General features: G+C 35.6%; 1 protein-coding gene across 2 annotated transcripts in view; it reads left to right on the top strand.

Moving 5' to 3' along the window:
* Nucleotides 1-15,200, top strand: part of LOC148947008 (histone-lysine N-methyltransferase eggless-like) — a 105,377-nt gene that overhangs the window by 68,873 nt on the left and 21,304 nt on the right. For both annotated transcript variants that reach the window (XM_089096815.1, XM_089096814.1), the window contains exons 6-7: nucleotides 1,816-1,940; nucleotides 6,149-6,334. In XM_089096815.1, coding sequence (XP_088952941.1) covers nucleotides 1,816-1,940; nucleotides 6,149-6,334 — 311 coding nt within the window. The remainder of the gene's footprint in view (nucleotides 1-1,815; nucleotides 1,941-6,148; nucleotides 6,335-15,200) is intronic.

Below are 15,200 nucleotides of genomic sequence, written 5' to 3'. Positions count from 1 at the left end.
GCTTCCTCCTCCACACACAATATTATTAATCTCTTACCCTCCCCCCCCCCTCCCAAATAAAATTATTGAAGTCTTAACTCGATCCCTAAGCTGAGAAGCAGAACAGGCTTTACTCTCTTGTTATGATCGGAAATCAATTCAACACTGATTGTAGAGACCCTTCATAGAAATACTGGTTTCAGTTACCCCTTGTATAACCTCACGTGATTGGCTAGATGTTATATACACTTACCAATTATTTAAGTAAGATAATCATTAATGTTTTTAATAAGTCCGATTTTCAAAGTTATATCTTGTCTTATCCTCAAAACATCGTTTCCAGGAGTGGCGTAAGATTGATTTCATATTACTTTGTTAAGCACCATTTAACACTCGACCGCTATATCTAATGTTAAACATTAAGCCTAACAAATTAAGACCGCCTTGTGCACTGGGGCATTTCAGGATACAGAAAGATTCAATTTATAGAATATTTGCCTCAAATATCCTGAATAGAGGTTATAACTATGCGAGGGTTGAGGAGTGTTCGTAAAAACATTTGGTCATAGGAACCTTAAAGTGGTGACAAGTTAATTCAAATAAAATTCACTGATGCCAATGGGGCATATCAGGCAAATGGGCCCCCCTCCCTCCCTGCAGCGTTTACGTCTCTAATTAATGAACTTCTGTCGAATTGTGAAGTCATTCCTAAATTTATATTTTTTTTCAAAATAAATTTCAAGATTCAAGTAGTTTACTGTCTATAATGTTATTTATATTGACTGTATGAAATTTTAGATATTTTTGAACTGTTTACTGAAGGAAAAGACGCTTCAAGTAACATAATAAGCATGTTTTTAGAATGTGACACAGCTCAAAATACAACTTTAGAAGGTCAGCTAAACTTTTGATGGCTATAATATTTCAGGTTAATAATAGGAACTACTTGAACTATAACTGCCTCAAATAGGTAAGTTTTTCTTTGTCAGAAAGAGTAATTAGATATTCCCCAATTTCTCAAATTTCAGCCCTTAGCATTGTGGAAACTTTGATAATTTGTCAAAATTCTCCTGCCCTAATTTTCGGTGAAAACTTCTAACCCAAAGTTTTGTGGCATTTTTTGCGCAATTTGTGAAACTTCTTATTGACAATTCGGTCATAAAAGTTGATTTTTCTAAATTAGCCAACGGCTAGTGTCTGAATTTTATTGACAATCCTATAATCGGAATCCAGTTTAGATAGCTTGATCAAGAGTTTTGCTAAGAAATAATATTATGAAATTTAACTGTCCTAATATCAGTAAAAATTCAGATTTAGAAATAATAAATATGTGACCGCGACAGCAATGCGCAAATGAGAAGAAAACTACTGAAATTGTGACTATCGATGCCGCTAAACTTAATCTGTTGTCTTATATGAAATGTCAATATCAAGTCGAAAATGTGTAATTTGGAACCCTCACTTCCGAAATAAATCAAAAAATATATTTGCTTGTCATTCAAAATGTTAAATAGAAAAGCAAACTTAATTTAGTAAAAAAGAAAATTTGTGGTGATGAAGTAAGCCAACACTTTTCTAATGATTGCCGATGTGGCAAGTAAAATAAAAGCTGAACCGGTTTGGCAAGTATGGACTATTTAGCTGCCGTTTTCAGATTAGAAAACTTTATCGCTCCTGAAAAAAATTACTGGCAGCACTATTACGAGGCCAGCAAAAAAAAAAAAAAAAAAAAAAAAAAAAAAAAAAAAAAAAAAGAGATACATAACTAATCAAATTCAGTTGGTTTTTTGCTGACGTGAATTGTGAGATCTAAAAATCAATTATGTTTTATCCTAGAAGAGGTTACGCCCAGTACCTCTCGCGAACCAAGCACTTCTTCGAGCCTCGCTACGCCTTGGCAACCAAGTCCTGGTTCGGGTTCACGTATTTCAACTAGGAAATCAAATGCTGCAATATCAGAGGTAATTAATATTTTCGTTTTGTTAATTTTTTGTTGCTTATCTATTTTTTTCCGGGTATAAATCGCTGTGAAATGATAATAACGGGGATTTCATTAAATTCCTTGGAAAATGATTAAATCACCAAAAGTCATCTTCATTGATAAGAACCAGTCGCCAATAAAACTTAGAGATTTCATCAGATCACTGATTTGTCTTATCATTGCGACATACGCCCTGAAAGATTTGTTCGTTTTCTTCTCTGTATGACTGATCTATAAACTTGAATATTATATACTATCTATAAACTTGAATAAACTATAAGCTTTAAGTAGAAACACGCCAATTGTTTCACTTTTTACAGAATGGGGATAAGAACTTCTGTGCCGAAAGATAAATTATTTTACTTCGACAAGGTTCAAAGTACCTATAAGTGGAGATAAAACGCAACTCTGCTGAACTCCTGATTCAATACGAAACCAGCTTCTAATCTCATTTCCTACCTTAACCTCAATAATGTTGTTCTCGTATACAGCACTAGTTACTTTAATGTATTTATCTCGTATATCATACAAGGATAGGACCTTTGCTAAAGCTCTTCTATCAACAGGATCGAACGCTTGTTCATAATCTATAAACCCAGGACTAAGGGGTCTGATGACTCATGCACTTCTCAATTATTAATCTAAAAGCGAAAATCTGGTCGAGACATCCTCTCCCCATCCTAAAACTACACTATTCTTCTCTTAAAACTTTATCTATAACATCTCTAAGTCTAAAAAATATCAGCATACTAAGTAATTTTCTCCCTAGAGAAACCAAGCTAATTCCTCTATACTTACTACACTTGCTTTTGCCACCTTTTTTGTAGAAGAGTTTTATTAAAGCTTTCCTAAAAACCCTAGGTACTTCCCCTTTTTCAAAATCATTCATAATTTTCAGTAATTTATCTCTAGCTTTAAAAACCACCATATTTAAAAAGGTTCTTACCGCACTATCATCACCTGGGCCTTATTATTTTTTAATCCTTTTAGTATTGTCTCTAATTTCTCTTCGAAAAATAATTTTTTCTTCACTTCCAAAGTATCACACGCTTTTTCATCATTTTCTGTATCATTTCGTGGAATTTTGTCACGATTTAGCACGTTTTCGAAATGTCTGACCATATGTTTTGAAACTCTTTCCTTATCACTAATTGGAGCCCCGTTCCTATTCTGAACTTGAACAAGTCCGGATTGACTATTCCATCTCAATTTGTTAACATGCTATTGCCTAATTTTACGATTGCGCCGTCTGGCTGCATCTTCCAGATCTTCAGCAATTTCATCCATGGCCTCGGCTTTGCACCTCCTTAGATCATATTTTAAAGCTTTCTCAGCTCTCCTTACTTGCCTCTCACTCTTATATGTTCTGTCAATCAAATATTTCTTGTAGAAACCCCTCTTTTCTACTAAACTTCAAGCGTTTAACTAAAATTCCTAACTGTGTTTCTAACTTTTCTCCGTAAGAAAACATCTGCTGCTTTTCAAAACTTTTTTACTAGAAAAAATTCCGATCCGTCTTCCACATTATAAATTTTAGACTCTCTAGTTTAGTATTCAACTATTCCAAACTTTTTCCCAAATTCTCATCCTGCAGTCTGCCACCGTCATACCTTCCCGGAAGATAGTTACCCCTCCTAAATTTCAGCTTTAGATTAACTCTAGACACTACTTGATGGTGATCTTTACTTTTTATATCAATAAAAGCACTTCTATATAGGCTACCTATGTATCTTGTATCGATCTGGCCAGTCTTTGGTTTACAATAGCATAATCAATATGGTTCACCGTCTTACCATCATGTGAGCACAATATTAACGTATGGGCCATTTTATGTCCAGACATTGTATTTTTTGTAACTTGATTGTTATATCAAGCACTGTATTTGTTGTAACTTGATTGTTATACGTATAAAATTGCGGCAGTCTATAACCGTTGCTATTTTCCTTTCCTGTACGAAATTTGCCTATGCTAGAATGCCATCTATCCCTATTTCTACCTGGGATCCTGTATGTTTGCTTTTGTCGCTGTAAGTCAAATTTGTGTGTGTCCCCACTATCTCCGTCACTCGGTTCTATAGGGGTATATACTACAGTGGATAAAACCTTGCAGTTTTTAGTCGTAAAATGAGCAACTAGCATTCTATTATTAATACCACCCCAACCTAAGCAAGATTTAGCAGCTTCCTTATTCATCATAAGCCCTATTTGCATATGTACCCCATCTTTCCTGCGTGATTCAATACATTCTAAATTCCCTAATTTCATGTTTCCTACTCGTGTGAAATGAGCATCTGAAAGTTCAGTTCAGAACGTCAGAATTCGTCAGTCAAAGTGTCAGCACGCTATTTTTTTTTACATTATAACATTCCAACATGCAATTTTCATATTATATCATAGAAATTATTGTGACCCCAGTAAAAATAACGGGTCCCAAACTGTGCAGGACGGGGAATAATACATCTTCTCAAGTCTACACAAAGCACTTAAGCATACTTAGAACCTGAGAATTGAACCTTGAATTGAAAATCAAGTATTTTGCAGTAGGCGTCAAGACATGGCTAACTGTAGAAAAAGCCAAGACAGATAGTCCGAGTAATTGAGAGGCAAATGTTTAAATGGCACGGGTAACTTTAGAACCTGACAGCAATAAATCCCTAAGACCCCTAGTTGAATGGAGGCTTTGTGGAATCCTTCGCCCATCTTTGTTATCTCATAGTTTTCCACACTTTGTGGTGCTCTTTAATCAACAAAAGTTGGTCAAAAGCTGCAAGAGCAATCTCAAGCTATTACCCCCGACTCATTATATATTCATGCCTACAAGTGTTACACAAAAATTACAATGATTATATAAGACAACAGCCAGCGTACGCTTAAATAAATGGAATAACTACTAACAACAAACAAAAACCTTAAACCCATTATTTACATCTATTTAAACCCTCTTTTATAAATCCAGTCACTGCTATAATCGTCTCCCAGGATGAAGAATATTGAAAAGTTTGTCCATCGGTGTGACAAATTTCTCAATCTTTTCGGTGATTATGTCGAAAAGTAACCATAAGTTTACGAATATTCTGGTAATTTAATTATTGTTTTATATGAACTTGTCTTTTATTTATAGCCTATTAGAGGTTATAAATAAATTCGTGCAATAAGGAGGTAGCCAAAAATATATAACTTAGCTAGGAAGAGGCTTTTGAGCTCAAAAAGTCCACCAAAATAAAGATAACTCGGAAGAAACATACATTAATCAGAATGCGGTTCAATGTTTTGTTGTTCATTAGACTATAATTTAACTAATTAGTTTATTATTTCACAGTTCACAGTTATTATTTTCACTGTTCAACATGGCAACACTTCCGGAAATGTGACACTGCCCTATAATCTTGACTATTGGGAAACAACAAAACAAAAGTTTTACAAAATCAAGGTTTTGAGGTGTCAATAAAGCTAAGATGGATCCAGGGCGTTGCGGTAAAAAACGATTTATTTTGAGGTCCTTGGTATTTTAAAAGTATTGAAAACTCTTACTCTGGTGGAAATGAAATTTTCGGTGGCAAGAAAGAGCTTTCTATGGGTGTTTTTTACCGTAGCTCTGTAAGGCTTTCGGACGGAAAAGTTTCTGTTTTTGTAATGGCTTTCCCTAGTTACGTGCTAATATTGATTAGTTTACAGGTATAGTTTTCGAGATTTTAATGATCTCTCTTGATCTATTTTGCGTTTTTTTTTTGGGGGGGGGGGGGGGGGGCTGTAATTAAAGTGAAATTGTTATAAAACATAACTTTGGTCACAGATAGCATAATATTACTTAGAAGATGCAAAGCCTTACAAGCTGTTGCTGTATACCCAGTTGCTTTTAGAAACAGATAGCAAAACAAAAGCACATAGGTAGCTTCTGGGTTTTCCTACAAGTAACGTAAGATGGCTTTGGTTGTTCGTTCTTAGCGTTTCCATTTTTATCTGTTCTCTATACTCTTAATTTGGGACATAACTGGTTATGACTAATGACATACTTGTTGTGCGTTTAGCTTGTTGACCCCCTCCCCTTTTTCCCTCAAAGGAATAATGACATGTATAATGTGTCATTGAAAAGAATTTAGTTAATGTATTAAAAAAAAAAATCGCATTTTAAAAACAGTCAGTTTAGCAACTGTGCCAACATAAATTTCATTTAGCGTTTATGTTTCAGGATCAAGACATTCAACAAGTTTTTGAAAGATCGAATCCTCAACAGGATATGCTGCTACCAGAAGATGGTATCAAGGAGAGAGTGCTTCTGAAAAAGGGGGATCACGTTTACGTTATGACAAAAGGCTTTAAAGAACCCTGGAAGAGAGGAAAAGTAACTGATGTGTACACAAGACTAAATAACATGGTATTTTCCTTTTTTCTTTCCTCTTAATGTATTTTTCCTTGTCTGGCATAATTGTCATCCCCTAGATGGTGATGGCTTTAGAACATGGGTGTCAAATACATGAACTATAGGGCATGATCCGGCCCTGGAACATCTAGAAATTGCCTGCCGCCTGAACTACATATTTTGGAACTTTCCAATTTATCACACTGAGTCAATGCTACTTTCTCGAAACCACGAAATATAATGCTCAGACTTCAAGTGTTTCCAGTGATATTCACCCAAAGTAAAAACTGTTTTAGCATTGAAGATTAATACTTCTACTACCCATACCATTATTGGCATACGAAAAAAAAGAAAAAAAGTATTGAACATTCATTTTCCAGATAGATTTTTAGCAAACTATCAGGATCAATGTAGCCAGTGCGATTTGATTCGTCGATGTTCTGATTGCACCCAAAACAAAAAGACATAATTTTTTTTTTTTTAATGATCCTTAAATTAAGAATATTTTTTTAAATCTTCATCCCTTCGTTGAATTCATTATTTTTGACCGTCATGATTTTTAATCTATCAACGTCGGGGTTAAAGTTTTTTTTTCTTTTAGCAGGTTGCATATTTTAAATATACCAAGTTAGGCGACGCTTTTGGTTTTTACAGGATTTCGTGGTTTTCTTCAAAACCACGATATCAAGATTAAAAGCGCTTTCAGACCAAAATTTTTAGTTACGCTTCTCCAAATTTTGTCTTCTTATGGTTTGTTATGGAGCTTGAGGTTGAACTTTGCTCCGTAATTTAGGAAAATAAGGTGTCAAACGGAGTTGAAATTTGTTCAAATTTACGCAACAGAAACGTAAAAATGGAGGAACTAGGAAGAATTTGGTATATTTGTTCTAGAAAATAGGTTCATTGACAGTAAAAGAGAGGCTAACCACAAAAATACGATAATGCATGGGAAGGCAAAGTGCATATTAATAATAATAATAATAATAATTTATTTTAAACCCACATCATGTGCAGAAATGATGATTGTGGAGTATAAAGAAAAAAGTATGTAATTCACTTCATACATGAGTACATAAAACTTAAAAACTTTACAAGAGCACAGTAACCAAAGAATAGAAAAACGTTCAAGATACAAAAAACAAAAAGCAAAAAAAAAATAGTGGCAGATACTTATATGTAGACTGGGGTAGTTTGCTGGCAAGCTCCGTAAGCCTCGACCCAATATCCGGAAGACCGTAAACAGATATGAGATTCCGATTTCTATACCATGGAGGCAGATACAATAGAAAGTGGGAAAACTAGAAATAATATGAATGAAGTGATGTGATCTTTTTGGTGAAAAATAGGGTAAATTCCAGACAGAAACAAAACCGAGTGATATGTAAAACCCGAATATAATTTTGCAAGAGATTTTCTGTTGTATCTTCCTCGATTTGCAACAATTTTAGAATAACTTAACTGAATTTTCTTTTTGTAATCAGCGACGACGAGCTTTCGGAAAGATTTTAGTGCTTTACTAACATTGATACCCAGTCACCGGAAAGAAGGAAGAGACGAGACAGAAAAAGATCCGCAAACTAGGGGTCGTATTATTACTATTAAATGAGAGATATTCACACTTTGAAAGATTAAGAGAAAGTCCAATGGTATGAAGTTTAGATGCTATTGTTGAAACAGACAGGCAAAGCCATATTTTAGTCCTACTGATCAAAAGGATATCATCTGCACAAGCAAGATAAGAGATGCTAACGGAATTAAGAATGCAAGTGGGTGGGATAGAAGAAAGAACAGATGGTATACAAAATTTAAAAAAAAAGGAGAAAGGACGGCACCCTGCCGGACCCCAAACCACACTGGAATTTTGCTTTCGGAAACACTCATGCCCGTTTTAATCCGCAAAAAAGAATTGGAATACCAATATCTAAGAAGAAAAATTACTGAAATGTTAATACCGTGACTAAAAAGGGAAAAAATAGCTTGAGAATGGATAACGATGTCAAAGGCCTTGGAGAGATGCAGGGCCCATCAATGTAACTCTAATCCATTTTTAGTTACCTCAGTAAGAACATTCGCCAAAACTCGATGTGCTTGCTGGCAACCTACCCCAGCTGAAAACCCGATCTAGTTTTCACCAAGATATGTGGAAGAGTTAGCAGAAGGAAGGAGAATACGCTTGAAAATTTTGCTTATATTGCAAAAAACCATAATTGGCCTGTATGATGCAAACTCAGTCGAAAATTTTCCTCTTTTCAAAATTGTGGTATCTGTTCCGCACAAAAAACTTTCAGGCACAACCGAGGTACATAAACACATTTGGAAACGAATCTGTAGATGTTGTGCAAAAGCTGGGTAATCAACGTTTAGGTCTTTGGCACTTATGACATCACCATCAGTAGAACTTGATTCGAGCTTCTTTATAGCTGGTACCACCGAAGATAAATGAACTGGGAGCACCTGGTTCTGGCGGAGTGATGTAGGAAGCGCAGAATTAATAAGCTTCATAAATGTAGCATGAACGAGATGGTTTACGGTGTTAAAAATCTGATCATAATATTTGCACCAAGCAGCAGGGCTAATTGGGGTACTCGTTGAAAAAGAATCATCAATTTTATCTGAATTGAATACCTTTTTCCAATCTAATTAACGTGTCGGAAACTTACAAATTTTAGATTTTACAGACCGTAAATACTTTTTATACTCTAGTTTATTTTTCTGTTTAAGCTCAAATACTACGCCGTTAAGTGGCCGTCCGCAAGAAACCCATATACGCAGCCAAAATTTGGCTTTGTTTTTCCCTATTTTTAGACCTGTATCTCACGACCATCCAGGCTTCCGCATATTAAATTTTACACGTTCCTCAGAAACGGCCGCTCTTTCGGTTTCCTTCATACATGATATAATATCAAAATAATATTTGTTCAAAAAATTCTTGTCATTTACAAATTTAGATCCAACGTGAAGTAGCTGAAAAGGAACTTTTATAGTAGACAAAAGAGCTGTAAGAGTAGAAATGTTGAGTGCCCAATTAGCCTTATTCTAATTTCGCCTGGTAAACCATCTACGATTCACGCGTGAAATAGTCTGAAATGAATCTGGTGACAGAGAGATATTAAACGAAAAGGAAATTGGTAGGTGGTCTATATCAATTTCTCTTTCGTAAACAGAAACAATTGAAACCGATAAATTTGGAGAGCGAAGAGCGTGGTCTATATTAGTATGGCTCCCAGAATGATGGATATATGAAAATGGACGATTCTTATCCAGTAGCTTAAACTCGGGCAAAGATTGGAAAACCATATCCAATAGGAGGTTTGAATTCAATAAATCAGCATTAAAATCCCCGGCGACAACAAATAGGTAACCAAAAGATGATGCACAATCTGCCACTTTTTTCAAAACACTACATGTCTTGGCAAACTCCTTCAGTAACTGAACAGATTTACGATCACAAGGAAAATATACATTAATAAATACTAGATCGGCAATTCGCACGGCCAAGATGTTTTCTTCACTTTGAAAAAGCACTGGCGTCGCGGATGAAAAAGAAATACGTTTCAAAATACAGGCAAGGCCTCCAGAAGGTCTACCCAACGTAGACCGTGCAGTATTCACAAATGCAGCGTGATTCCCACTCTGTCTCAGCAGGTTGGTATTAGCTTATGATAAAAGATGTTCTTAACGACAAACAATGTTGTATTTGCACGAAAATTCCTCAATGATTAGCTCTTTCCTATATTCTTTGTTTATATTGCACGAAATAACCGATAACTAATCCAACATCATTTTTTCACACCAGCCGCAATGCGCGATTTGAGCACTGGGCACAGTAAACTTTAAAAACCGCGCGACCCACTGCACTTCACGCAATAAGGGATGTTGGTATAGAACGCACCTTTCGAAGAAGAATGATTGCCAGCACAGCGCACGCATTTTCCACCTGACTGATGCATTCGTTTAGAATGTGATCAGGAGACATGCACTTAAAGCAACAACGTGGTACACTTATAAAGTCATAAACGCTGAAAATTTCGTATCCGAATTTTACACCATTTTTATCGCGTCACTTTTACCAAACTAGCCTGAAAAAATTAGCTTGATAGTTTGAGACGACCCAAATCGACTTACATCCTTCACTCCAGGGTGCATTTTCAATTCATTAGCACCAAATGACAGTAGGTATCATTTTTCTATTCCATGATACCACTGCTGCAAAATCTTCATGCCATCACCCAAAACAACAGACTTCACTGAAAACAGAGGCTACAGATTCCTCAATGTTCACAAAAAGTCTATCTACTGGCAATCAAAACTTGAACACTTAGTTGGTGAACAGAGTTCTTACGGTTTGTTAAATCACTAAAAAATAGTGAGATATCAGAGATAATAATAGTAGAGTAGTCATTGGCAGGTTTTAAGGGGCTGTAGCATGACTATTATAGCAGCGGAATATGGTTGGAATATCCCTCAAGCTGGTTGGAAATTCTCTTTAATTGGACATGCAGCTCATTCACTCTCGAAAAAAGAGTAGAATAAGGTGCGACTGGTATCAATGGCATTTCATGGGGGCTTATAATAACAATTACTAGGATGTTAAAATCATTTGTATTGCTATTCTTAATAAAGTCTAGAATATCACTTAGATGGTTCATTGATGTCTTTGATCCAGTCCGCTACTCAAATAAACATTCTGAATACAGCTTGGACCCAAGCCATTTCTTTGCCTTCACAATATCATCAACGTCAAAAAACTCCGCACCAAACTTCTTAATCATCTCATCATCAATTCCTTTCTGAACGTTTTGCTGAACAAAATTCAGCACCGGACAATAATGCAATTTTTTTCATCCCCTCTAGACATGATAAACAGGTATAGCGCGCTCACAATACGTCTTGCTCGTTCAAGTGGTAGATGAATATTGAACTAACTAGGGGGAAATCATAGGTGAAAAAATAATTGTTGTACTCAAAGGAGTATGGCAGTTAGAATAGGACCTTCCAAATCCAAAAGAATGGTAAACGCTTTGAAAATTAAGTAAAAGCGGCAGTTACCACTTTAATTCATTGAATATTTTTCTGGTGGTTTCCCTGCGAGAGAAGTAAGGGAAGCGTTGAAGGCTGTCTACCTTATCCCCGCAATTTAAGGGGTATTCACCCCTCTTCTGCTTACTTTTCTTTCCCCACCTCGATCGCAGCTTAATTGCCTCTAAATATCAGATGTCCTATTTATTTATATTTTATTCACACTGATTGATGGCTCTTCTCCTATATTATCACTGAAATAATTCGAGTTCAAACCACTTTTACAAAATATAAATAAATGTCCAGGAACTAGGTCTGTAGATTATAATATTTTTAATCCGTATAAAAATGTTTTGAAAAAATGGTCACGCAATTAACACCAGCCACTGAATTATCTTAAGATCCTACCGAGTTTCAACTTCATAAAATCCAGAAAAAGGTGTTATCTCTTTCAAGACTAAATCAAGACTGCACTATCTTCAATAAGTTCTCCAGCTGAATGGTTGTTTCAGTTTTAAACAGTTTAAAATTTTGCGCATAAATTCTAAAAGTGTCCTCAATTAACCAACGAATCAAGGAAAACCTATAGATGTACACAGGTCGTCGTTCTGTAAAACTGTTTCCAGGAAAAGGCCTTGTTATATAACAACCAATGGGAAGACTATCCCCCTAGAAAAGGCGTGGAAACAGCGTTAATTCAGGGAGCTCATTGAAACAAGGAGTCTAAAAATTTCAATTATCGGTGTAGTTCCCAAATTTTGACCAACTAATCATCACTTTCAGATCTATAAACACCAACATCGGTGAACAAACACTTGTAGAAGTTGCAAGCAGCATTATACGAAAATAGTCGATGTAGTTGAAGGACCGAAATTCAGATTTCTACGGGTGTTGAAGTTTGATGGGCTTACCCCTATTCCTCCAACGGGTAAAAATTTATTGAAATCTGGTCACTTTCAAGTCTCCGTCAGATGAGAAATAAGGAGACCTGGGGGAAAAGAATGTTGAAAACTGCCTGTGAGGCCCCTTTCAAAGCTTCTGAGGTAGTAGAGATTCCAATTCTGAACTAATGTTGCAATACTGTCATTCTGGAGGCCTGTTTCTGGTAATAAAGTTTTTTTTGTTGTTTATATCCGCATTGGTTATCTTTGCCTCTTATTTTGCTAAGAAAATCAGTAAATTAATTCCTGGTAATGCGTGATTCTCCAACATCTGGTTTTTCTATTTATCACTTTTAGTATGGCATAAACTCAGTGTTTTCTTTTCATTCGTTACCAGTGCTATCATCAGATACCTGGGAAGCAAGCACTGGTAAAATCAAGTGCTGAATGATGAAAGTAGCGTTTTCAAGAGAAGAGCAGCGTTTTTATGGATTGTTTGCCTACTTGGTTCTCAAGGAAGATTCGTTTGGTCTGAAAGCTTTGCTACATAAAAGTATACGCGTAAAAATTCTTTCTTTTTGGTCTGAAAGCTTGATGGAACGAACCATCTTCATGTGAGACTTTGCAAAGAATAGCATTTTATATATATTTTTGTATATTCTTTCCCCCGGTGCTTGTGAGAAAATGGAGTCCGTTTGAAAACAGTGTATTATATTAGGGAATAATAGCCTCTAGGTGCAGTGGTATTCTCCAGTTTGAGGGGGATTTGAGGATTAACATTGGTGTAAAGGCAAGGCATTTTTCATAAGCTTAACTACTGCTCGGTTTTCCTAAAAGTATTAGCCCTCCCCCTCCAACAGGTGTCTCAGAGCTAATTCTAAAGTGAGTTTTTATAAAGTAGTTTTTTCATATTTTTGTTATTTGTGTTCTCGAAGAAAGAACTTGTCGCGAAAAGCTTAGAAAGTTTTCTTTTCTGTCTTTTGCAGAACTATGAGAATGTCATCTTTGGAGTTTATAACATTTTTAAGAAAACAAAGTAATTGTTTCTAGTCTACTAAATAGATAGTTGGAAGCGAACGAACTCAATCAATTTTCCGGAACCCTAAATTCTGGTTTTTGTTTTTATTTCATTTAGAATAATTAATTTTAATAGAGTTTTCTAGAATTTCGTATGTATGTAAGACTTGGATCTGGAATTTTCACATACTCAGGTCTGTGCGATCTATTATATAATGAAAGGACGTCTCAATATTCCCCTCATCAGGAATAATTATCCGAAGAGTCAGTCGGACCTTGGCAAGACGTTGTTGGAAAGTAAGATCCAATATGCTAGTTATCATCACGACATCAACGAAAAGATATAGTCGAATCTCACCCGGTCTTGGTGGAACGTAAGAGTAAGTTCCCTCTTTGTCCATTCTGTGAGCTTTGCTCGGCCCAGACACGTAGATTCTTGTGCTCGATCTTAATAAAAACTTGGTAAGAAGTTAGAGATTGTATCCAATTTATGACGTTTGGAATTATGAATCAATCCAAAAGATGGACAAGGGGACCAGGCAAGTCAGCAGAGGTTGTCTGTTCTCAACTGAATTTAATCAAGATTATAATTTGAGGTCCTATTTGCCCCGCTCTGAAGCCAGAAATAAAGAAGGCCAACTTAAATTTCTGTCGTCAAGATTTTCAAGATCTGTCGCTAGGACAGAAGGATAATTTAATTTTATTTTTTAGAGGAAGGGATAGTTTTACATCGAAGTGGTATAAAATAAACTAAAACACAAAAGAAATAACCAATAAATAAACAACATTTCATTCGAGTCAACTTTTTTCACATATGACAACTTTTTTTTAGAATGAGTATGACTTGCATGGAGCTTTAGTTGCAAGAGGATTCAGTTAACTGTAGGTTGAGTTGTACGACGGCTCAATTACAATGGGATTCACTAACATGGGGGTTCAGCTGCACCTGGGGTCAGATGCATGAGTGTTAAGTTGCACCTGAGTCAGATGCACGAGGGGTCAGTTGCATAGGTTGAGTTGCACGGGGTTCAGTTACCCGAGAGGTGATCTGCAATGGAACCCATTGGGTTTTAGTACCTCGCTATAGATATTAAAAATTTTAATTTTGCAATGGATAGTTGTAACTTTTCAAATTTGTTTTTTAAATGTTATCAACAAATTCTGAAAAAAAATGGCCGCAAAAATGAATAGGAGCACTCTTTTGCTTTCGTTTTTTATCTTTATAACTACCAAGAAGGAAATGGATAGAAAAGCATTCCGTAAGGCTTCTTTTTTACCGAAACTAACCCCATTAATGCAGTAGTTTTGGAACTTCTGAAAAGGTTGCAAGCACTAAAACATTGAGTACATCATTCTTGCGTTTTTGGGCCAAAATTAAAAAAAAAAAAATGGCTGGGGAACCAGCGTTTTTAGAAACTCGAACATGACTCTCAAGTTAAAAAAAAACTGAAATAAACGTTCATGTTTTTCTATTTTTTTCTACCATTTCTTTTTTTTTTTTTCATTTGTATCGAGGTTTTAGAGAGAATGACAATGTGTCACTATTATGACAAATAGTCAGTGTGACTAATTGTTCCTTTAAGTGTAGCTAGTATATTTTGGTTAGTATATTAGCTAATATGTTTAGCAGTTCTTTTAAGAGGATTCGAAAGCTAAAACGATCACCCTATCTCTTCCATTATAAACTTTTTTAGTTAGTGTGGCCAAACTATTCAAAATTGACCGGGCGGTCTTGCCATAATTTGTACAACTTGGACAAGAGATCCAACTAAACGATTGATAACTAAAAGTCTACACCTACTTCCTTATAAATCTGAACCATTTAAACTTCTCTCGTTTTGTGCCGGATATGGATATATTCAAATTTAGCGAAACTTACATCATTAGATAGTGTAAATTTAGTTTTGATCTATCAGAGCAGAATTTTCTTTTTATATTTTAGAAAAGGACAGTCCCTAAACATT

Source organism: Artemia sp. Qi Xiang Cuo, chromosome 11 (assembly GCF_049724085.1).
Source record: "Artemia sp. Qi Xiang Cuo chromosome 11, ASM4972408v1, whole genome shotgun sequence".
Lineage (NCBI taxonomy): Eukaryota > Metazoa > Arthropoda > Branchiopoda > Anostraca > Artemiidae > Artemia > Artemia sp. Qi Xiang Cuo.
Note: the sequence above shows the minus strand (reverse complement) of the source record. Positions and strands in the feature narration are given on the sequence as shown.